The 26,058-nt window shown below is 34.6% G+C and overlaps 1 protein-coding gene across 2 annotated transcripts in view; it reads right to left on the bottom strand.

Moving 5' to 3' along the window:
* Positions 1–1,516: 1,516 nt before the first annotated feature.
* Positions 1,517–26,058, bottom strand: part of CWF19L2 (CWF19 like cell cycle control factor 2) — a 99,333-nt gene continuing 74,791 nt past the window's right edge. For both annotated transcript variants that reach the window (XM_028516714.2, XM_028516715.2), the window contains exons 13-18: positions 24,264–24,476; positions 20,484–20,600; positions 12,246–12,401; positions 10,365–10,445; positions 4,918–5,019; positions 1,517–2,069 (exon numbers count right to left, since the gene is read on the bottom strand). In XM_028516714.2, coding sequence (XP_028372515.1) covers positions 1,926–2,069; positions 4,918–5,019; positions 10,365–10,445; positions 12,246–12,401; positions 20,484–20,600; positions 24,264–24,476 — 813 coding nt within the window. In that variant the 3' untranslated portion in view covers positions 1,517–1,925. The remainder of the gene's footprint in view (positions 2,070–4,917; positions 5,020–10,364; positions 10,446–12,245; positions 12,402–20,483; positions 20,601–24,263; positions 24,477–26,058) is intronic.

Below are 26,058 nucleotides of genomic sequence, written 5' to 3'. Positions count from 1 at the left end.
GAAACAAATCAATGTTTTGGAACAGAAGGGAGATAAACATATCCAATCAGTATATCAAGAAGAAAAAAGAATAAAAAAAAAATCAAGGACAGTGTAAAGAGCCTCTGGGACAACTTCAAGCCATCCAACATTCACATCAGAGGGGTGCCAGAAGGAGAAGAGAAAGCACAAGAAACTGGAAATCAAGTTGAAAAAATAATGAAAGAAAACTTCCCTAATTTGGTGAAAGAAATAGACATGCAAGCCCAGGAGGCACAGAGAAACCCAAACAGGATGGATGCAAAGAGGCCCACTCCAAGACACACCATACTTAAAATGCCAAAGGTTAAAGATAAAGAAAAACTCTTAAGAGCAGCAAGAGAAATAAAGTTAGTTACCTACAGGGCAGTTCCCATAAAATTGTCAGCTGATTGCTCTGCAGAAACTTTGAAAGCTAGAAGGGATTGGAAAGAAATATCCAAAGTCATGAAAAGCAGGGACCTACAGACAAGGTTGCTCTACCCAACAAAGCTATCATTTAGAATCGAAGGGCAGAAAAAGAGCTTCCCAGACAAGAAAAATACTAAAGGAGTTAATTATCACCCAGCCTTTATTATATGAAATGTTAAAGGGAGTTATTTAAGAAAAAGATAATCAAAACTATGAATAATAAAATGACGACAAATACATATCCATCATCAGTTGAATCTAAAAAACACACTAAGCAAACAAGAACAGAGACAGAATCATGGATATAGAGAGTGTTTTGATGGTTGCCAGATGGGAGAGGGTTGTGGGACAATGAGTGAAGAGGTGAAAGGATTAAGAAGTACAAACAGGCAGTTACAGAATAGCCATGAGGATGTAAAGTACAGAACAGGAAGTGGAGTAGCCAAACAACTTATATGCATGGCCCATGGACTTGAACAATGGTGTGGGGACTGCCTGAGGGACTGGGAGATACTGGGTAGAAGCAGGCTAAGGGGGAAAAATTGGGATAACTGTAATATCATAATCAATAAAATATAATTTTAAAAAATATTTTTAGAACAATCACTTTTAAAGTCACTGAAATTCAAAGACACTATTTTAAAATCTAGAATTAAAAACAAATCATGAACATGTTATATATACTTCATGTAATTTTTTGAATTAATGTCTTTTTTAAAAGATTTTATTTATTTCTTATTTTTAGAGAGAAACGAGGGAAGAAGAAAGAAAGGGAGAGAAACATCAATGTGAGAGAGAATCACCCATCAGTTGCCTTTTGTACACACCTCAACTGGGGACTGAACCTGCAACCCAGGCATGTGCCCTGACCAGGAACCATTTTGGCGACTCTTCACTCCATGGAACATCACCCAACCAAATAAGCTACACCAGTCAGGACCTTCATTCAATTCTTTATTACCTTTGGAACATTCTTTTTCCTTTAATAAAAAGAATTGCAGTGATATATATATATACACACACACACACTACTGGTAGAAGATTAAGAGATCTTCTATAAAATGCTATGAAAAGAAAGTTCAAGTACTATTACTGAATATGCCAACTCTTAATTTTAAAAATGCAAAAGAAGTCAATCAATAGAGTCAACCTTGAAGCCAACCCATCTCCTTCTCAACCAATGATTTGTTATACCTCTTAGCTAATCCTTTGGAAAAGTCTTTCTATATATTCACGGACAAGTTCAGAACACCAAGATGTGGGTACAGAACAGGAACGTGAGCAGGTCACCCAATATATCTGGTCTTAGTCCCGGTTACTGCAATGAAGTCCACAGGAGCAGGTGGGGAAGGAAACAACACGATCCAATGATGCACAGCTGTCAGAGATCCGGAGCACGACTTTCCCTGTGACCCGAGGGTCAGTAGTTTAGGTAGGTGCTATGGAAATAAAGCTGACAAAAATCTGAAGAGGAAATTAAACTTGAAAGGTATGACTCAACATTTTTTACTTTTGGTGAAGTCAAAAGGTTTCCACCACTGGGCAAACTGCAGTGCTTTCTTCCTCTGATCCTCAAAGCATTCTCGGACCCCTTTCCTCCAAAGTCTTGGTTCTATATCCAGCATCCCACCAATGATTTCCTTTTAAAGAACGAGATAAATACAAACACATATGTATAAATACTGAAAACAGGAATGAAACTATTTGCTTATTCTGCTACTAAATATAGCACTAAGTTGTTCTCCATAAAAATGTTCAAATTTTACATAAATATTAGTTTCAAGTTAAACATATCTTGTTTTCAATTAGTTCTAACTATGTGAATCCTGTAACCTAGGAGTCCTGGCTGCGTGTCTCCTTGTCAAGCAGTTTGTCCATTTTGTTGCTCATTACCACATCTGCCAGATAGCAGCCAAGTGGAGAAAGAGAAAGTGGATTTTAATTAATTTACTCCTTATTAGTTGCTCCAGTGTGAAGAAAGAGGTAATCAACATCTAATAGTTATTAACTTTATTGTTCAACTGCAGTTGAATCTCAGATTAATATTTTCTCTGCTAGCCAGTGTATTTATAAACCAATTTCTTCTGCTGTTATCTTTTTCAGGAATCAAAAGCAAATTTTAATAAACACATAAATCAAAAATTAAAATGTATAAATCATCTTCATTTTAAAAGTCACACTCCTAATCCTGAAAAAAATGGATTTTATCTCCTTATTATTCTACATTATTTCCTTCATGATCCTCTTTCTATGCTATTAGCTACAGAAGTTAATCAAATATGTGCTTTTGAGTATCCATGTACAGAAAGGTACAGGAAGACTGTAATATTTACAGAGAGGCAGTCTAGGTAAACAATGGCTTAGGGTTGAATTCTGCATATTCAATCCAGCTCTGTGGTGGTAAAATCTTGGACATAATCTAAGATTATGAATATCTGAAGACAGAGAGCTCATAACAGAATGCCGAGTTGTGGTGAGAGCCAGAGTAATAGCCCAACTATAAAAAAGAATGTCTTACAAAGTAGAATAAGTAAATGCAAATTATAAGGAGACTCAACTTGGCTGGTGTAGCTCAGTGGACTGAGCGCGGGCTATGAACCAAAGTGTCGCAGGTTCGATTCCCAGTCAGGGCACATGCCTGGGTTGCAGGCCACGGCCCCCAGCAACCACACATTGATGTTTCTCTCTCTCTTTCTCCCTCCCTTCCCTCTCTAAAAATAAATAGATAAAAATCTTAAAAAAAAAAAGAATTGTGCTCAATTAAAAAAAGAGACTCAAAAAAAAGATTCTATTTGTTAAATATATCAGGAAAAGTTTTATGGAAATGGGAATCTCCATCATTGAGGCTGGGAGATAAAGAAGCCAATAGTTTGTAGAAGACATCAGGGGAAATGAGGTAAATTTAGATTTAATGCAAGAGTTTCTCGGCATCAGCCCAAGTAAGCAACGTAGTTTAAGAAAGCCTAGCTTATAAACTGACCTAGTATGGTCTCTACAAAACATCAAGTTTTGTCTTATGTGTACCATATAGGATTGACTCTTGTGTGTTACTAACACAGCTGTTAATGGAAAGAGACAATCCCTTCTTGCTTTGTGAACAACTGCTGAGGCACCAGAATAAAGGAATTCTTGGGCTCACAAGCTGATCCTTCAAAAGCAATTTTTGTGAAAAATTAATCAGTGATACAATGTTACTCAAGGAAGTTTTCATTTTGGCATTAAAACAATATCATATCAACTATAAATATGCAGAATATTTGAGGGAGCACTATTTTCCAATTAAATTTACACAAGTAAATGATAACTTACTTCATTTTCATTAGAATCAAGTTTAAAAAAAGTAAATCCACAGATGTTCAATGACAAAATTCTCTTGTCACTGAATAACAACAGAATTTTTCAGAACAATGAAAACAAATTTCTTTCTAGCTAACTTTGAAAAAAAAATTCTGAAAATTTCTCAAACTAGTTTCTGTACTATATTTCAACAGTTCAAAGATGCATGTGATTTTGGGCCCCTGGTTAATCCCTTAAGGGCAATAGCATGAAGTTTGCAACCCCAGCCTCTGGAGATGAGATGCCTCTTGACCATGTCCCTATTCATTATAAATGATGGTCTTTTATAGGAGATGAAAGTAGGAAGGAAGAACAGGGAACCCTGGGAACTCATCAAGTGGCCTCAAGGATTTAGAAGATGACCTGAGCAGAAAGGCCGAGCTACACTAGATTGAAAGGTCATTTCTAGAGCTCTTATTGCCTGGACTTCCTTAGAGTGCTTCAGTGGCTATATTAATTCATTCCAGTTCTCAATACTACTTACACACTACCCACATGCTCAGTAGACACATGTAAGGCCTATGCCCCTAGAAGGCAGTCTGTAATGCCGAAAAGAACCTACTGACCATCAAAAGATCTGCACTCTAGTATCTGGCCAGAAACTACGCATGAAATGAGTCATACAATTCTTGAACTACATAGTACTTAATTATAAATAAAGAGATGAGATCATTTGTTGTCTAGTTAAATCATGAGTGCATGTACCCCTGGTTCTCTCATTTGCTAGCAAATGACATTGAGCAAATTCTATAGCCTCTCTGTAGTTAATATTCCTCACCTGTAAAATAAAAGTAATAACAATATCTACATAATGGAGTCATTGTGAGAATTAAATGAGTGCTTAGAATAATACCTGTACCAGTGTAAGCCCTCAATAAATGTTGCTAAGAATCATTCTCAGCACGAGGCTGGTTGACTCCACTGGAGTCACTGTTGACACTCTGGCAAATCTTTCATTCCAAAGTGACATTCCTGACTGTACCAAATATTCTGGGGTGATTGTATTAATAGTTCCTAGGTTGTCCTTCTAAAGCCTGGGTAGAACAGTACTGAACAACCTCACCATACTGTGACCAAAGTTTTGACTTCCCTTCAAAAGAAAAGTGCTACCAAATGGCTGAAATTAAAATTTTATTAAATTTATGAACATACCTTTCCAAAGTAATGAGGAAATTTGTGTTGATCTTCAATGATATGGGCAAACCCTCCTTGGAGGCCAAAATCCACAGAGAAATAAGGTAAGCCTTTGGGTACCTAAAGAAACAGATAAATCGCACGTGAATACAATGTGAAATCAGGGAGCCATGCTTAGTCCCTCTTCTGGCCCTCTCGAATGGCAGTAATTAAGTATCCCTCAAGAAAAAGTATACAATGAATTTCCAAATCACTGAATACTGATTCAATGATAGTTGATGCTGAAGCAATGACCTAACTTTCTAAAACCTTTCATTTGGTAGCCTTTCGGCCAGGCAGCTCTTGACAACATTCAACAATTACAATCAAAGCCAATTATTTCCCTGTCTTTGGGAAAAACAGAAAAGAAAGGTATATTTTGAAAATATAATAGCAAAATAATTTCCTTTAGACTATACAAATAGGGAATAAAAACAAGCTTTCTTATATTGTTTCTCACAGTGCAGAATAGGAAGAAGGGCCTAGCTATACACATAAAGCTTTGTTTATAATAACACTGAGACTTTATTTTTATTTATCAAAGATAAATTAAACTCAATCATAATTTTTATTAGCTAGTGAGGTGGGTATGGCAATACTTAGTTTACCAACCTCATTTCAAACTATTTCCAGGATTAACTACAGTTGACCCTTGAACAATTCAGCGGTTCGTGGTGCTGAGCCCACACAGTTGAAAATCTATGTATATCTTGACTCCGGACAAACTTAACTAGTCTCAGTATCCCTGGGGGACTGGCCCCAGGACCCCCATAGATATTAACATCTAAAAATGCTCCACTCCCTCATTATAAAGTGACACAGATCAATGCACACAGGCAGTCGGCCCTCTGCATCCACGGACTCCCAACCGCAGATCAAAAACAATACAGTGATTTATTTTAAAAATTCTATATTAAGTGGACCAATGCAATTCAAATCTACATTGGTCAAGATTCTTTACCTTCCCCTCTTTCCTTTCCCTCTCTCTTTCCACACACACACAATATTTTATACTCTATCTTGATTAGAAAAGGCTCTTATTTATCAATTAAGTAAATCTTTGTCCATGCAAGTTTTCCCTCCAAGCTCCAATTCTGTCAGTAGAAATTATTCAAGTGAGTCACGTAATAGTACTATCTGTTCTCTCTAGTCCCCTCATTCTGTCAGCATTTACTCTGAATCACATCTATGTCTTTTGTATTGTGTCCTCCAGAAGGCATGACTTGAAGAGAGATAGGATAGTATGGTGGAACAAAAGTAGTCATCTTGAAATAACATAAAGCATTTAAAATTAGGGCTAATAAAGAGTTATGCATGTCATAGAAAAAAATTAAGTAAAAACCAATCAGCTTATAAAATATGCAAAGAAATAGATTGTTCTATGACTATTTTTTATATCTTCACATTTTTTAAATATAAACACGTATGACCTAGATAATTAAGAAAAAATTAAGAGACTGGCTCTAATCACAGGTCTGATCTTTACAGCTATGCAACCACAGGGAAGCTATTTGACATCTCTGAGTCTCATAAGAACTGCGAAGAGCTCAAGGTTTGCTGTGAGAATCAAAAGGAAAGTGCATATAAAGTACGTGGCCCAGTGTTTGGCACAGTCAAGATCTTCAAATATCACTTCTATTTCTGTCTCCCAAACACTACTGTCTTGTGCCAAACTGGTGGAAAAAAGAGAAAAGGATGGAAGGCTCCATGAGAGTATTTTTGCTCTTTGAAGTAGATCCTTATGTGTGAAACACAAATCTGAATGGCTAAAATAGTATTATGGAAATGCATCAACTAGAGGACAGCACTGGGAAGGAGAGATAACTTAAGGGAGCAATTTGTAATGACAGTGCCCTTGCCTCCTGTTTGTATTATACTGTGTTTGGCAAAATAATGACCGCCTAAATATACCAATAATCTAATCCATTATTTTACCATGAATATCTACTATATATGGCAAAAGGGACTCTAAAGATGCAATTAAGTTATGAAATCTTGAAATGGGGATATTATTCTGGGCTATCCAGTGGGCCCAATGTAATCACAAAGGTACTTACAAGAGATAAAGAGGTGGGTGAGACTCAGAAAAAGATTGGAAGATCACACACCACTGGATTTAAAGATAAAGCTATAGAATGCAGGTGACTTCTAGAAGCTGGAAAAAGTCTCAAGAGGATCCAGAAAGAATGCAGACCTGCTAAACACTTTAATTTCAGGCCAGTGAAACTTTATATTTGTAACCTCCAGAACTATAAGATAATAAATCTGTGGCGTTTAAAACCACTAAGTGTGTGGTCATTTGTTACAGCAGCACTAAGAAACTAATATCTACACCAGAGGTCAACAGTCTACGGCAAAATTGCCAAGATGCCACAACGAACTCTGAACTACTTCTATACGAAGAACAACTTCTACCACAACTCCTCCACTGTGCTCGTGCTGCAAAAAGTACAAGCTATGGTCTTCCTAGTATGAAAATATAAGCACATTTAGCACTTATCTCTTCTTGCCTAACCAGCCAGAGGGAAAGAAGTTAAAACTTTGATATCACTCTTGAAAAGGTGCTGAGAGTTACCTGTTTTTTATAAGTATCATAAATGTAAAAAAATTATGTATGGTAGAAAAACAGTAATATTTTAATATTCTCCTTTTAATATTCCAGATGTTACTTCTGACTTCATATAATTGCCTCTGAGTTTGAAGGTCTCTGGATAAATGCAAAATTTTCATGAGGCTGACTTTCCTTAGTTTAAAAAAATCAGTTTCTAAATGTGCTGGATGTTTTTTTAAAAAATCAGCCCCTAAAGTGCTAGATGTTTTTCACAAAATTTAACTTAAAAATTACAACATTTAAAAGTTCAGAAAGAACTCATATGAAATCTCAATAAAATAACTATGTAAAAAATGATTTTCTTGACAAGTTATTTAATATCATGTCAACTCCTCTACAATTCAGATCTGCTTCCCTTGTACGTTTCCATAAACTTCATACTACACTGAAAAGGTATCAAAAGACCCTCAGAGAGTAAACAAAATGGGCATAAAAAGAGAAGCATATACCCACACAGCAAGGAAAAAACATAAATCAACAAAGAATCAGAATGAATTACAAATATGTGAATCTCTACTAACAGCTAAGACTCTTCTATAGCGAAAAAAAACACCCCACCCACAATAAGGCAGGTAAAACACTTCACGAAACTGCTAAGGACACAGCACTCTTAGAAGGATAGTGAGATTTTTTTTCAGAGTAAAAATAATGTTAAAATAACTCAAGACTGTTCATTTCATGCTCAAAACACTCATAATTTAAAAAAGACATTGGAAAGCTTATTAACCTAAAAAGTGACCTGCTTTAGAATTATTCTTATACTCAAGTTCTCTCCACAATTCCATCCACTAATTACTAAATCATAAAGCTAAAAAGGACCTTAACAAGTCACTTGGCTCATTCCCCATCTGCTGTGACTCTCAGGTGCAATGCTATGTGGTGAAAAGGCAACTGGTGCTATATTTTAAATACTTCAAAATTGAGTATACTACCAAGAATCTGTATCTATTTCTTATTTTCCATATTGGTTAAGTTAAAATATTAGAACCCTCTGTGTTCTTAAGTAGTTACCTAGATTTTTAAAAACCAAACTTATACTAGGTAGGTGGTGGTTTACCAGTATGAAAACTGCACATGCAATGTAGCAAATGGAGAATATATTTCTTTCAAAATTTCTTCTTCAAAATATTTTCAATAAAATCATGCTCTAAAAGAATATTTAATGTCATTGGAAATTATGGTATGACAAGTGAAAAACAGGCACAAAAGCTATATGTACATTAGATACATTTTTCTATAGGCTTGTAAGACAGAAGTGCATAGGCCATTTAGGAGGGTTTTTATGTTTTGTTTTTAAATATATTGTCTAGCTCAATTCACCACAAATGTAAGAAAGAAGATGGTAGGGAATATCTTATCTTTGAGTTAAAACTATCTTAAATAATGCAACGGAATTTGAATCTTTTGACTGGGATATAATAAATGTAATAAGGAACCCTATCAATCGCAGGTAACAGGAGTCTAGCTTCCCCAAAGAAGAAATGGGAGAGAAATATTCTAGTGACAATTACTACTAGAACAGGGGTCAACAAACTTAAAAAAGCTTTTAGAAGTTTCAATAAAATATTGAGGGGGTAGGCTTTGCAGATCATACAGTTCTGTCACAACTCTCTGTCTGCCCTTGCAGCATGAAATCTGCCAAAGACAAAACATAAACAAATGGGTGTAGCTGCCTCCCAACAAAACTCCATTTACACAAACAGGCAGAAGACTGGATGTAGCACCCAGGCTGGAGGTTCCCAAATCCTGCACTAAAATGTAAGCTCCATGAAGTCAGGGATCTTCTCTGTTTTGTTCCACTATGCATGACAAGCACCTAAATAGTGCCTGGTAAATAGAAGACACTCAATAAACATTTGTAAACTAAATCACTTATTTAATAAAAAAAACAAAATGGAAGTCACAATTCTACCTCTATTCCCTTTAATTTGTATTTCTAGAAAAGAGAGAAGTCATTCATTACAAAAGAACTCAACTTATGTGACTCTTGTATATAAAACTTGTTCTATAAGTCAATATTGAACTAGGAAAAATGGTGAAAAACTCCCCAACAGAATAATGAACCTGTAGTCTATTTTATTTTTTATTTCATCTTATTTTATTTAATACTGTCTACTTCTCATGAACAAAAATGCACTTATATGTTATATGTAAGATCAATCAATTTTTGTAGTCTGTGTATTTCTTTTTTTAAATTACATTTTATTGATTATACTATTACAGTTGTCCTAATTTTTCCCTTCTTGCCACCCTCCACCCAGTACCCCTACTCCCTCAGGCAGTCCACACACCATTGTTCATGTCCATGGGTCATGAGTAGGTTTTTTGGCTACTCCATTTCCTATACTGTACTTTACATCCCCATGGCTACTCTGTAACTACCTACTTATATTTAACTATTTTAAAGGGATTTAATAGGAAACCTTGTGTAAGAAACAAACAAACAAGAAACCAAGTTCCAAATTAAAAACAGAACCTCTAGGAAAATGTCTCTCATTGTAATTCTACTGACAAGAAAGCCTCTCTCCCCACTCGTCCCACAGAGGCTGAGAAGCCCACAAGCGGAACTCCCGTGGCAGAGTCTGATGGCTGCCACAGCCAGTTACAGGCACGACTATGGCAGAGGGCCAGGACGTCCAGAATAAACATTCAAACAAGCATTTGAACAAGTATGCATTTGCCAGATCAAGCAAAATGAAAAGAAGTTCTTCTTTATTTGTAGAACCAGACAAATGGTCTTTCTCAAATAAGATATGGAAATTAATGAGGATCCTTAAGTGTAATTTCTAATATTAGGGGGGAAAAAGATACTTACAGACTTTCTGATATCTTTTGAAGAGAGATCAATCAATTTCTTGTTCATAGACCACTCTTCATCAGATTCCATTATGGCTTTCTAAGAAATAGCCATTTGTTAATGAAAAAATAACATAAATGCAAATACAATGAGAAAATTTAAAATTGAAATAACACAGTAAATTAACTACAGGGTATATTATACATGGTGTGTGATTTCTGAATGGATAGGCTTTAATTTCTATTATTTAAAATTGGAACTCCTTGATTTTTTAAAGTCTTACCTTTAGCCAAGCTATATTTTTCTCACTCTTAACTCTTATACTGATGTTAACTTCAGCTCAACTTTATATGATAAAAGAATCCTTAATAAGACAAAGCAATTTAATATTGCACATTAATTATGAATATAAAAGTTTACAAATTCCTTACTCCATTCATAGAAATCTACTCAAATAAATACACTTAGTTTTATAGCTCTTCTTCCCAGTATAAAAAGAGTAATTTATATGCTTTTTAGCAACCAAGTAGTTGGACTATTTCCAGTTATATAACAAAGATGTAAAAAAAAATGCAGGGGAAAAAAACATGCAAATGGCATTATAAGACTTTCTAGACTAAGCAATATGACTAGTGTTTATGGTAAAGAAATATTTAATAGAAAGAAGGCCAGGATGATGAGTACAAAATAATCTCATTTTTGTACAGTAGCATTATTAACAAAGCAAATTTTAATGATGAAATTAACATTCAAATAAGGATAATTTAAATGCATCAAATATACTGTTCCCCAATTAAAAGGCATGGGTTGTGTTGACACTACAATGTGCCTATTCTATATAAAATTGAAGCTGAATCCAAAAAATGCATTTTTAATGACCATATGTTGTACCCTATACCTCAATGCCTATACTCACAATTATCTAAGACTATACTGAGGAAGTACCAAAAAACCCCACTGAAGACCAGTAAAATAATCTCTTTCTCAACTGATTCCACTGATTTTTTTAACTTAGGATTTACATGGATTTTGGGATTATCTGGCTTATCCTCCTATACTTTAATAGCATAATTCTTTAAATCAAAAACATTCAGATTTTTTAAAAAGGTCTAGAGAGAAAGTAGATTTTCACCACCTCACTAGCCTTAAAACATTTTATAATCCTTTTTACTGAAATATATAGTTCACATTAATAAACATTACCATCCTATACTGTCTACACACTGTATTTGTAAGTCTCCCAACACCATCACACAAAATATTACCTCCTTTTTTCATTGTGCATGTTACTATTTCATATATGATTCTACATTTATATATTTACATAAGTCTATAAATTATCGATATATCGTATTCAGATCATCATCAAACACATGCTATTTAGTAAAAGTTGCTTGAATATTATGACACTGAATTAAGAACTCTAGTCATTTACTATATATCCAAAAGCATATGTCATGGTTAGATATTAGTTTCTTTTTACAAATAGCATAATAAGGTACTAAATATTAAAAGTTACAGCTACAACTTCTGTCAGCAATTGCTGTTTGTACTGTTTATATGTAACTAAGGCTCTCATGAATTTCAACAATAAGTTTTCTAGAGTTATGACTATAATTTTGATGTGGAAGTACTCAATATAAAGCTGATTTTTCATTTGAGAAAGTGAAATAGTAATTATAAATTATCATTTGCTAGCATAGTGACACTTATTTTAAAAAGCATGCTTTTCGAGGTCAAAATCCTAAATTTCTTTCTATAGAAATTTATATGGCATTATTTATATAATATAAAATTTCATGTAAGTGTATTGAAGAAAAACACAATAAAGATGACTGTATTTATAAAACAGCACTGTAGCAAAATATAAGTATGCATGTAAAGATTATCTATAAATACCTTAAAGTAGATGGGAGCCATATCACCCACTTCTTTCGGAAGAGGAATGCATTCATAAACCATATGATACTGTTTCTTCATGCTCATATTAGTTTCTAAAAAGATGCAGTCCAATCCTTTGTCTTCAAACATCTTTACCAATGATTTTCTAAACATCTGAAGAAAGAAAAATGGTTAGGTAAATAAGGCACTACATAATTTCACCAATATAAACATTTTTTTAAAAAAACTGACACACTGCAAATTTTTATGTACATATTAACTGGTTCCAATAACTAAAATAAGAGGGATAAAATCAAACTCAGGTAGTAAATGATGCAGAACCGACAGTAAAATCATAGAAAAACATCCATAAGCCACAAAAAGGTGTTCTGAGCAGGTAGGCATCTTTAAATTCAGTAACAGACAAGGGGGATTTACTTCTAATTGCTTACTATGCTCATAGCATCCTCATTGGCTGGTTCCCTTATATGTCTGCTGACCCTTCACTTGTAACCTTGGACATTCAAGCTAGCCCCTATTTTCACATATAATTCAGTCCTACCAGTGTATGAAAATCAAATAAACTAAACCTGAAAAGACTGTTTTTTTTTCCCAAAATAACTCATCATTATTAAACAGTCCCTGTTTTTTATTGTGGTTTATTTATTTATTTAGTCACTATTTTACATTACTAGACCTGAGGGACAGTTGTTTATAGAGGAGCTTAGATGTGGAGTCCACGATGTTAATATGTATTTAAAGGGCACCCCTCACAGTATAGCATCAAACCAGGAAATAGAAGAATGGGGAGCAGACTGAAGACCCAGAGCCAAAAGCCAACTCCCCACAGAGTAGACCCCACGGTGTCTGAGAATTACAGATTCAAACTTGGCCTTGTAGAGTGTTATGCAAGTATATTCGTCTAAGTAGGAGGATGAAATACTTTTTATTTATATTTGTTGGCTCGATTTATAACTTTTTAATATTTTAATTAAAATCATTTTAACATGATAAAATATCAATATGTCAAAATAATACAGAGAAATCCCATGTACAATTAACCCAATTTCCTCCAATGGTAACATTTTATAAAACCACACACAGCCAAGATATTAATATTGGTGCAGTCAAGATACAGAGCAATTCCAATACTATCGCCAACTTTTCTAGTCACACTGACTCCCACCTCCGGCCCCTTTCTTAAACCTTGGCAACAACCAATTTGTCCTCCATTTCTTTGATTTTTTCATTTCAGGAATTCTACATAAATGGAGTCACATAATCTTTTGGAGTTGGCATTTTTCACTCAACATAATTCTCTGGACCTTTGACAAGGATGCTGTTGAGCCATTGTCTAGAAGTTCAGGTTCCCCACTCAGCCTCTGCTGACACCCCAAAATGGAAGAGGCCACTTATTACTGCTGGGTAGGGAATGAACATTCTGGGTTCCTGCCAGGCCTCCACTGATTACTTATTATTGATCACTCATCACTTTTCTGTTTTCCACTCATTTTATAAAGTAAGAGCAAAAAGAGAAAGAAAGAAAGGGAGGGAGGGAGGCAAATAATTACAATTTGAGGTGAACTAGACAGGAAGTGAACCAGAGAGGTACTTAGTAAGCAACAGATAATGGGGTTCACTTTTCATTTCTGACTACAGCAATATTATTAAATTGAACATAACCTCTTTACTTGAGACACTCAATTCACTGTTAAATTCAAAGTCTTTGGCTAATAATAATAATGACTGCTGACTTTTCACCTAAAATCTCATTACAGGTGATTGTGAGATAAATCATTATAGATGATTATTTCCGCTTTTAAAAATTCTGACTTAGATATACTTGATAAAATCACATTAATAGATACAGCATACACACAACTGAGGCTAAATTATGACAAATAATAAAATATAAAATGCTGGTATAGATATCTACATGGTAAAATTGATTATTCAAATGTTATAGTTGCCATGCCCCCGATCTGATTTCTGCAGATAAAAATGCTTCCCCGAAGGACTGTGTTACCTAAACTCTTTCCTCTTCCTCTTCCTGGGCAAACAAGAACACTAAATTTTCCAGCCTCTCTGGGACTTGGGCGGGGCTGTATTTAGCTCTGAGCAATGAATGTATGTAGAAATGATATATATTGCTTGCCCATTGAAGCAGTACAGAAGCAGTGTGCCTTCTCATGTTCATTTTCTTTCATCCCAGGTGCTGAAAGAGAAGGACTCCACCACAGGACGGCCGGACCAGGAAAGGGGCCTGGATGCCTGCCTTGCTGCTTATAGGTGATCTGCCTTAGAGAACTGTCTGTCCGATCCACACTGTACTGTGATATAAGAAATTAACATTGGCTGTCTGAAGGTACTGTGAATTAGGTTTTATTTGTAAAAGAATTGAAGAATAATAAGATGGTCAATTCACTGACAACAGTCATGTGACTGAAGCTGCTGATGAACCAGAAAGTGACAACGGTTAGCCCTACACTTCCCTTCACTCAACTGCACACCCCAGGTCATTACCTTCACCTGCCTAATATTTCATGCACAAAACAACTAAAAAGCAAAACCAATGGGCAAATATACAAATTTGGTTTTATAAAATAGTTTTTTAGATTGTCTCTATTTTAAGTTACTATGTTTGTAAATCTTTATGTATTATGACTATTTTTAATTAATTGTTATTTATTTCATTATCTAGTTCTGTGATGAGAACATAATTTTATATACTAGAAAAAGAAAAATCAGGAGTTCTGACCAAGATGAAGGCATAGGTAGAAAGCCTTCATTTCATCTCACAACCAGTCTAAAATCAAAAACAACCAGAAGCACCAGAAAATCAAACTGCATGGAACTCTGACAACCAATGAATTAAAGAAAAAATCAACCAAAACAACCAGACTGGTAAGGCAGACGGAGCAGGCAGACTCAGAAAAACAGAGGTGAGGTGCCTGAGGGGCAGGGCTGACTGCCACACAGATAGAGGTGAGAGGGAGGGACTAACTTAAGAGACTCAGAGTTGACTCTGGGTTGCCTCGGTGGGAGATACTTCCAGTCTGACTCAAGAGTCTGTTGGAAGATGCACCAGAGACAAGCAGGCAAGCTGCATTGTTCCCTCTCTGGCCCCTCCCCCACCAGCAGCTCAGAAAAGAGGGTCACCCTGCCTGGGTGAATACCTAAGGTCCCACCCCTTTACAACCTATCAGCTGCACCAAGACAAAGAAATATGACCCAAATGAAAGAACACAGCAAAACCTCAGAACTAAGCAATGAGGAGATTCCCAAACTATCTGATGGAAAATTTAAAGCCCTGGTAATCAAAATGCTCACAGAACTGAGCTTGGTCAAAAAATGAAAGAACAAATGAAAGATATCCAAAATGAAATAAAGCAAAATATCCAGGGAACCAACAGTGACAAAAAGGAAACAAGGATTCAAAGCAATGATTTGGAACAAAAGGAAGAAATAAACATCCAACTGGATCAGAATAAAGAAACAAGAATACAAAAAAATGAGGAGAGGCTGAGGACACTCTGGGACAACCTGAAATGTTCCAATATCCAAATCACAGGTGTGCCAGAAGGAGAACAACAACAGCAAGAAATCAAAAACTTATTTGAACAAATAATGAAGGAAAACTTCCCCAAACTGGCAAAGGAAACAGACTTTCAGGAAGTCCAAGAAGCCCAGAGAGTCCCAACGAAGTTGGACCCAAAGAGGAACACACCAAGGCACATCATAATTACATTACCCAAGATTAAAGATAAGGAGAGAATCTTAGAAGCAGCAAAAGAAAAGGAGACAGTTACCTACAAAGGAGTTCCCATAAGGCTACCAACTGATTTCTCAAAAGAAAGCTTACAGGTAAGAAGGGGCTGGAGAGAAGTATTCAAAGTGATGAAAGGCAAGGACCTATATCCAAGATGATTCTATCCAGCAAAGCTATCATTTAGAATGGAAGGGCAGATAAACTGCTTCTCAGATAAGGTCAAGTTAAAGGAGTTCACCATCACCAAGCCATTATTATATGAAATGTTAAAGGGACCTATCTAAGAAAAAGAAGATCAAAAATACGAACAAGAAAATGACAATAAACTCATAACTATTAACAAAGGAACCTAAACAAAAAGAAAAACAATGAAAACAAAAACTAAGCAAACAACCAGAATAGGAACAGAATCAAAGAAATGGAGATCACACAGAGGGAGTTCAGTGGGGAGGGGGAAGGGAGGAATTGGGGTAAAAGGTACAGGGAAGAAGAAGCATAATTAGTAGGTATAAAATAGATGGGGGGAGATAAAAAATGGTATAGGAAACAGAAGACTCAGAGAACTTACATGTACAACCCATGGACATGAACTAAGGGAGGGATGCTGGAGGGTTACATAGGGGGAAACATTGGGAAAACTGTAATAGCATAATCAATAAAAAATACTTTAAAAAATAAAATAAAAAGTGGGGGTAGGGGAACACACCCCCATTCAAGACAAAAAAAAAGAAAAATCACTGCCAGAGTGGAACTATATATTTGAAAACCAAACATTTTTGAAGAAGGGGAAAAGTAGATAAAAAGCAACAATAATAATAATAATCAAAAATCAAAATTTAGGCAGTCCAAAGATTATCTCACAAACTTTCTTCCTTCATGTTTGTTCATAATCCTTTCCTGGTTTAACTGTTGGAAGTAATGCAGACAGACTCAAGATATCACGGCTTATAAATGAAAACTCAAAAGTACTAAATTAGTGATGATACAACAATAGTTCAATATTATAAAATATATAAACATCACACTAATATCTTCAAAGAGGACATACATACACATTTAAGTATTTCTCCTCTCTACATAAGACTTTAATTTTAAAATAAATTTTAATGGTATAACCTGAGGTTATCAACCTCATTAAAGTTCAATATAATAAATAAAATGTACATATTTAAATATTCATTTTTATATGACAACTAAACAATGAAGAAAGCTTTTTAGTTCATTATCAAAAACTATTTTATGCTTCAGAGAGATACAGACATCCTATGCTATGGGGATAACATAAAATTTCCATATCCCTAGTTGCAAATACTTCATCCTTTAGGTAATCATCCTTTTCCACATTTCTAAACTAACTGCCAGTCTTCATTTAGTTAAAACACCTAGACTAAAATTCCTTATAATATATTTTTGTGTGGTAAAAACAGTGTTCAAATTTATTATTATTTTGGGTTTTTTAAAACATTTTTATATAGTCCCCTTATAATATATTTAAATAAACTATACTAAAGGGTGTTAGAATTCTTAATATGTATCAAGTCATACTATAAAAATATCAAGTAGATGAGCAAACAATTTTGAAATAAAAATTATTTTCCTTAAAAATATCAATACTATCATGTAATATTAATACTTTTACTCAAGTTTCCTAAATAGAACATCTCTAAAGATAAAGTTATATCCAAAGATATATGAGACTGAATAGAATGTACACATTTAATTCTATGCCCTTCATAGGGGAACCTCTCAAAAATGATATTAATTTTTTAAAACAGCACAAAACTACTAGAACAAAGAATGAGAGAAAATACACTGAAAATCAGATCACCTGTGACTATGTGACTTAAACACAAGAAGCTGGTTTATATCAGGGTGGTACAGAGGGAAGGGCTTATGAGGGGCAGCGAAGAAGAAAGCCAAGCTGCAGATCCTCAAAAGGTTTAGGAACTGGCAACACTAAGTAAATGGAAGTAAAAAGGAAAGTGCTGTGAAAAACAAATGGCTAGGTAAAAGTCTTTAGAAAAGCAACTAACAAGCCAGAGTCCCTCCTACACATGGGCCGAACCCTGTAGGACTATCCTTTGGAGAAGGTGGCTGGGCTGGGAAAACCAGGTAACTGAGAATATACAGTCTGAAAACTGAGGCATTACAGGAAGTGATACTTAATGTTCTTAAATGTTCAACATCCTGCCACCCAGCCTTCTTCCCCCACTCAACTCCCTAAACACTGGCAAGCAGGTTTAAATGCTCCAGGTAAGAGAGAGAATAAAAGGGTTTTTCTAGAGATTCTGATCGGCCCAAAGAAAAAGACCAAAAGGTACCAACACTGGAGGTTTCCCAATGAAAGAGGCCCATTTATAACACTCCAAAGTGAAGCCCTCTGTAGAGAAGATCCACTACTCCACCACCATACTGTTAATTCCGGATATTTTAAAAATGGACCAACAGTGTCTGGCTGTAACATATGATCAAGCATATTTGTCAAACTGATAAAAATAAATTTAAAAGAGAGTTTCACTATGTTTTAAATAAAACTAAAAAAATTGGAACTTATTCAAAATTTGTCACTATTCCCATAGGCCCTGCTGAAAATTATATTTATATGTTTTATTAAATATAAAATATAAAATTAAAATTAAATGTTACTAGAGGATGGCGAGAAAAATCACTTGAAATGGCTCCTTGTATTTGCCAAGAATGTACTTTGCTAAATCTAATCATTTTTGTAAACATGTTCTCTAAAAGACGTGAATGACCATAAGGATATTCACCAGGATATAATTTGAGTTCTTATACATATTTGAAAGTAAAAATAAAAATCAGAAAAGTCTATTTCTTTAAATAAGCTAGAATTCAGGTATCTTATTCATTTACTATGTTACAGTAATTTACAATTTCCAACATATTCTTTTATCACACACATAAAAAGAGCTATAATGCCATTATTCACATAAAACAGTTTGGCTTTTCCTCCCTCACTCAATTTTCTGTAATGCATATGGCTTACAAAATCTGTTAAACTATAATGTAACCTGTACTAGAACATACCGTACCTTTGGGCAGAATTAATAAATGTTTTTGTGTCTGCATTTCTCACAACACTTGGATTATCTTATACTCATGCACTCACATGTATTGTACTGAACAAGTTTCTTCTTTATCCACCCCAATGTTTTCATCAAGTAGCTTAACTTCTTACAGAAATATAAAACACACAGACTTGATTTCTGTATTACTTAAAATCTGTTTGGCAATATATTTTGCTCTAAGTTAAATATGCTTTCCATATACAAAGTCTAAAAAAGCATTTCAGAAAAGTCCAAAAATAATTGAAAACTAAATTTGCATACTTTCCACTTTAAATTATCTTTTGCACTGGCATCCAATGCTAGGAAGAAAAAAATTTTCACATCAAATATATTTGTCCACATTCTTACCCTTGCTTGGCCACAGATGCATTAAAACAATCTGCCCTTTAACTTTCACAGCATAAACTTAAATATTATAGGAAGAAAGAAACTGAATTTCAGGAACACAAAGTGTCCCCTCTTTTGGCATCTTTATCAGCATGATGAAAAGACCTTTATCAGCAAGATGAAAGAGACCAGTATATAGCCTCTTTTGAAGTCTTAAATTTTCTCACGTTTTTCTAACTAGGAGTCCCTGAAGCCCCTACTCAGTTGTCAGGTATCAGAAAAACAAGAGTTTCATTCGTTTCCTCCTTCCTTCCCTCCCTCCCTCCTTCCCTCCCTCCCTCCCTGCACCTCGCCCTGGCCAATCTCCCTTTCCCTGCCCCTGCTGTCACTATGAGGTCTTGAAATAATTCAGCAGCAATTTCACCTATATTGTGCTTTTCAATTTCTTGAGGCCACACACACAAAAAATAGATAAGGAAAAAAAGAGTCCCTGAATCCAAACTCTGAGACAGATTATTAAAGAACAGAAATTAAAGCTGGTAATAAAATCCCCACAAAAATCACAGTCAGTTTTATTACAAAAAATATAGTAACTGCTGAGTATACACATCTGACTTGCAAAATTTATTTTTTATTTTCTGAAAATATCTTTTCTTTGGCTGTATTGTATTATCTTAATGTGGTAAGAATGATTATCTCATGTTTCACAAATGCACAGATTAGAAATCTTACACTGATTTTTTAAAAGTGAAAATAGTAATTACTTTGTCAATTTATTTAGTAGGCACAAGCCGACTAAATTCGGCTTTCAGCCGAATATCTGAAACTATATGTTATATGTCAATATATCTCAATAAATTTTTAAAAAAGCTTTCAAAGCATGCAGCACGTGAAGGATCGTGGTGAAAACACCATAATCCACAGATATACACAACTGCAGAAATGTATACAAGATTTTAAGTTCAGAAAGTTAAAATCAATGAAAGTATAAAACCTGTTGGGATTTATCACAACAGCTTTGTAAATATTGCTCATGAGTGTTACAATAATAATGAACATTATTATGCTAACCTGAATTTCCTCCCAGATGTCTTCATCCAATAAGGTAGCTGCTCTATGGTGCTGCAAAGGGACTATCAAACAGTGACCCTCGGTAAGAGATCGAAAATTGGGTAAACATAAGTACACCTACAAAGAAAAAAATTGCAAATGTGAAATGTTGTTATTTATTCTCAGTTGCAACAGATAAAACCTTAGTAGGGAAATATGACTAACATCTAATAAAGCACACTTGTTTATAAGCAATATATTCTAATATTTTTAAAGATATTTAATATTTTAAAAGTCATGAAGATAGCTTTTAATCAACTGCAAAGTAACAACACAAGTTTCAGTTTTAACTGTTACATATCAAAGATTAAGCTTCCCCAAGGGCGGAATGAGTGACTCTTTTTCCTTGATCTGAAAAAGCTACATGCTTTAAAAGCTCTTGACATAATTTTGCAAAAATAAAAAAAAATGCATGGCCTGGTAATAGCAGAGATGTCTAAGTAATGTTTATTAATTCAGTCTTCTTCCTCTCATTGGCTGAGAAAAGAGAATTAACCCAACTGAGAGAAAACAGAAATAACCTCTGTATGGCTTTACTTCTTTGGCTAAATTCCATTTATTTACATAAATAAATTACCTAAAAGCTGGTGCTATTTTTCTATTATAAGCTATCGTTTTTAAAAAAGGGTTAATTAGTATGTACGAGGTTTATCTGGAAAGTGTCAAGCTACTGTTAATATAACAAGAATGGTTTGCACAACATTGATGCAACCTGGCAGCCAAGGAGAGTGGACTGGAATGAGCATGTGTGAACAATGACAACTTCACTGTACTAGTCAGTGGGGGTGGTAGATGCTGCTGAGTGAGCCTGTGCACTGTGTGGCCGTCACATTCAAAATGACTGAGTGGGTAGGGGAAGGGTGAATCCAAATCAAATTTTGTGTTAAGCTTGAACGTTGCTCCACAGAAACTATTCCGATGATGCAAAAGGCCACAGCTATGGACAACCAGTGACTGGCAGCTTCATCAAACACCACACCTGCTGAGGCATCATGTCTCGTATAGAGCTTTTAAGTGAAACATCAAATCACACAGGTGACTCAGCACCCTACAGCCCAGATTTGGTGCCCTGTGACTTCTGGCTTTTCCCAAAACTAAAATCACCATTGACAGGGAAGAGATTTCAGACTGTTGATGAGATTCTAGAAAATAAGATGAGGCAGTTGATGGCAACTGGGAAAACTGTGTGTGAGGTCTCAAGATGCCTTCTTTGAAGGGGACTGAGGCATCATTGTCTTATGTACAAAGTTTCTTGTATCTTTGATAAGAATAGGAATAAATGTTCCTAAAAATAGGAATAAATGTTCCTATTTTTCATATTATATGGCTGGATACCTTCTGGACAGACCTCGTGTATACTGAGCAAAAGGTATTCATGAGAAACATAAATAATATTCTGCAAAGGGGTTTGATCTCATTTTCTGCTATTTTTTTTTGCTAGATTTTGGCTAGAAATATTTTGTATGGCAGACAATATTTCTGTGTTTATTTAACAAAATAATGCACATTTTTAAAACTCTCCTGAGAAAGGACAAGGCACAATTAGATATAAATACACAAAATAAATACTGTAAATACCTAAGTTTACAGTAAAATCACAAACATATTCACAATTAAAAACAATATCAGCAGTGAGTCATTAATTCTAACAAATTTACTATACTTATTATAAGATGTAATCACAGAGAGACCTGGGTATGAGGTATATGGAACCCTGTACTATCTTCTCAATTTTTCTATAAATCTAAAACTGCTCTTAAAAAACAAAGTCAAAAAAATCAAATACAATAAAAAATAAACTATTAAAAAACTTTAAAAAAAGGTCAATTCTTTTTTTTTTAAGTAAAGCATAGTGGTAAGAAACAAAAGTAGTAGGGTAACTTTTAGTTTACAAAAAGGAAAGAGGAGGCAGAGACAGCTGACGACCAGCATGTTATTTAACTGTCTGACCCTAATGAGTACCAATACAGCTCCACTAATACATTTGGATTTAAAACATTAACTTTAAATATCACAAAATTAAGCAGAGTGAGAATGTGAATTGTTTTGGAATACTGTTTATCATTTCTGCTTAACAGCAAAGTAATCGTTGGCCTTATAAAACAGGAGACTGGCAAAGGTCTGCACACTCCACATCTCCCCAAACACAGACTGTCTTCACTAAGGAAACGAAGTCACTGAAAATAAACCCACACTGCTCCTCAAACACTGCAGGAAAAATTTAAGTGTTCCTTTATGTCTAATTTATTCTTACTTTTTTTAAAGGTAGGGACCAGACTAGAGTGGACTGAAATATTTATACATAATGTCATAATTATAAAAATATAAAATTTTATGTAATAGTCTGGAAAAGAACTGAACAAAAATTTATACAAGTAACCAGTTAACATGGGTTTGCTTTAATTGGCCAAATTTTGAATGGAATTGTTACATTTATCTTTTTTTATAAAGTATGGAGGAAAAGAAGAAAAAGAAAATAAATTGACTATCTTAATGACCTAAAAACTAGAGGTGGCATTGAAGAGCCATTGGATATATAGGGGTGTTTATGTGTATATACAAAACAAACAAATTAATTAAATTAAGAAAAATGTATATGTATGTTCCCCAAACTATGATTTCCTAAAATTAGCATTCATTCATTCTACTACTCCCATCACTTTTTCTCACTCACTCCACTCCATCTACACTAGTTCTCTTTCGGTTCCATGAATGCCAAGTTCATTTCCTCCTCAAGGCATTTCACTCACTGATGCCCCTTCCTGAAACATTATTCATTCATATCTTCATGTTGTTTGTTCCTTCTCATCTTTCACATCTTTACAAAATACCTCCTCAGAAGCCTTTTCTACCACCTTCTCAAAAATACTTCCCATCATTTTATCCCATTCTCTTGCTTAATCTGCTTTGTGATGAGTAACACTTTCTTAAATCAGAGAAATTATTACTTTGTTTATTTTCTTCCCTAATTCACTAGAATAACAAGCTCCACAATTATATCTGAGTCTCTATTTTCCTCAATGACTAATTAGGGTCTGGCATATATCAGATACATAATAATGATTTACCTAATATAAGAATCAAACAACCAAATATTTATTGAAATAAGTGACTATTAAATAAGTAATTATTAAATTTATTGAAATAAGCGATCATTTCAACAACATATAAACTTATTGAAATATTATAAACATGTATGCTTGGCATACAATGATGAGGAAAAGTTATCTATATCCTCATGGAACTTAGAGACTATTGGGGAAGAGACACAAAAAACAAGTAAAAGGAAATACAGTAAACTTCTTCAAATTATGAGGCATTCCATGAAGAAATGAATAGGTCCTATGAGACAGTAAGGAAGAAGCAGCTACTTTAGACTGAGTTTATTCTGAGGTGATTTTAATAAGGAGAATCAAGTGCCAATCATAAAAATAAGATCACACACCTGGTAAACAGCAGAGCTAGAGTTTGAATTGAGACAGTCTGGCTCCCAAAGTCCAGGGTCTCAACTACTACCCAATGCTGCCTCTCTAAAGAGCAGAATCATGTCACTTAAATACGTACACTCACTCTAAAAATGATTTTAAGAATGGTGGGTCCTGAGGCCCTGGAAAAGAAAAATATCTGAAACAGAATAAGAAAAGACAGATTCCTTAGGAATCATGTGAGTATGAAAAAAGAAGCAAATCTACCTACACCACTGAATTGTTTCCTTAGAACAATAAATATTATATTTCTTACCTTAATACCTATTGCAACAATAAGGTGCTTGGGAAACTGAGAGCTGTCAAAACAATACAGACATTTTTCCATTTGTGCAGCAAGACTCCGGTGTTCAGCAATAGCTTTTTGCCTCTGGTTCTCTTCCTCTTTGCCAAAATGTTCTATCTCAGCTGCTTTGGAGACAAACATGTCATCCAGAGTATAATAGTCTCCATCTGTTTTTCCCATAAACTGAAAAACCAAAATAATAGTGGCAGGTAAAAGGTAGTAGTTAAGATTTTATTGTACTATAGCATATTTAAATCACATCTGTAAATTCTATGATAAAACTTTTACATTAAAAACCAGAGAAAAAGAAAACATGGCTAAAATTTCAGTTTGACCTTCAAGGGTCAATCCATCACCACCACCACCATCATCATTGTCGTCATCAAAGCTAAAGTTTACTGGGTAATTACTACATGCAATTCTATGCACAGTGATTGTTTTCCATTCCTGCGAAGAGAGGACCATTCTCATTTCCATTTACTAGATGAGAAATTGAACCACAGACAACCACTTTCACTTTAAAATCATTATATATTCCACACAGAACATGAAACATTTTTCAACTATATCTCTAGGTGCCTTCTCCATGCCACCCCTAACATAAATTGTACCCAGGGTGATGCTTTTATAACACAAAACACAAATTTATGTTCCTGATGAAAATCCTCAAAGAACTCTCTGCATTGTGAACAGAATCAAGTCCAAACTCTGGTTTGGTCTACTAAATCATAGACACAGAAAGGTATAATGGTTAAAAGTTTGAACTTGATAGAATGGCCATGATAAAATTCTATTGCCTATCTATATAACCTTGGGTAAGTTATTTACTCTCTCTGTGCTCTCTGTCTATGCTTTATTTCCTCATTTTATAATGGTTATAACAATATTATCTGTCTAATAGGGTTATCTCGCTTAATCCTCACAACATATGCCTGGCCCACAGTAAGGACTTATAAATGTGAACCACCATTATTATTATTACAAATCTCTTTGTGATTTGGAATTGATAACCTCTCCAGTCACATCTGATCACATCCCTATGGAAACTCTATGCTCCAGCCACCCTATTTTTAGTCCCCAAAAGTACTGTTATGCTCGGGCTTTGCACATACCACTCTCTGACCCATTTTGCCAATCTACTCCTACTCATATTCCAATATGAGGCTTAGAGTTAGTTGACAACCCCATGAAATAACCTTCCTAGATCTTCTAAGCTCCTCCAGTATTGTACTCCCGTCAGTCTTATGATGATCACCCTGTATCATAACTGCCCATTAACTTGTGTTTTCACTTCCATTAGACTCAGTTCTAAGTTCTACTCAGACTACTAAGCACCAAAAAGAGAACTAGCTTTTATCATCAACTACAAAGCAAAAGCAAGATGCTTGGATCTTAACAGATATTTTTAAAGATTTGAAGAAAGCTGAAGTGGCTCTATTAATGTCAGAGAAAGTAGATTTCAAAGTAAAGAATGTTGTGAAGGATAGAGAAAGTCATTTCATAATGACAAAGACTCATATCATCAACAGGACATAACAATCCTAAAGTTTATATACCTAATGATGTTTTCAAAATATATAAAGCAAAACTTGACAGAACTGTAGGAGAAATAGAAAAACCCACAATTGTAGTCAGAAATTTAAACACCACTATTTCAAAAATTTATAGAACAAGTATAAAATCACTAGGCGTATAGAAGACTTGAACAAATATCAACCAACTTGACCTCACTGACAATGACAGAAATTCTATCCAACATCAGCAG

The sequence above is a fragment of the Phyllostomus discolor genome, chromosome 6 (genome assembly GCF_004126475.2).
Source record: "Phyllostomus discolor isolate MPI-MPIP mPhyDis1 chromosome 6, mPhyDis1.pri.v3, whole genome shotgun sequence".
Classification (NCBI taxonomy): Eukaryota; Metazoa; Chordata; class Mammalia; order Chiroptera; family Phyllostomidae; genus Phyllostomus; species Phyllostomus discolor.
The sequence above is the reverse complement of the archived record's forward strand: the minus strand, read 5'-3'. Positions and strand labels throughout refer to the sequence as shown.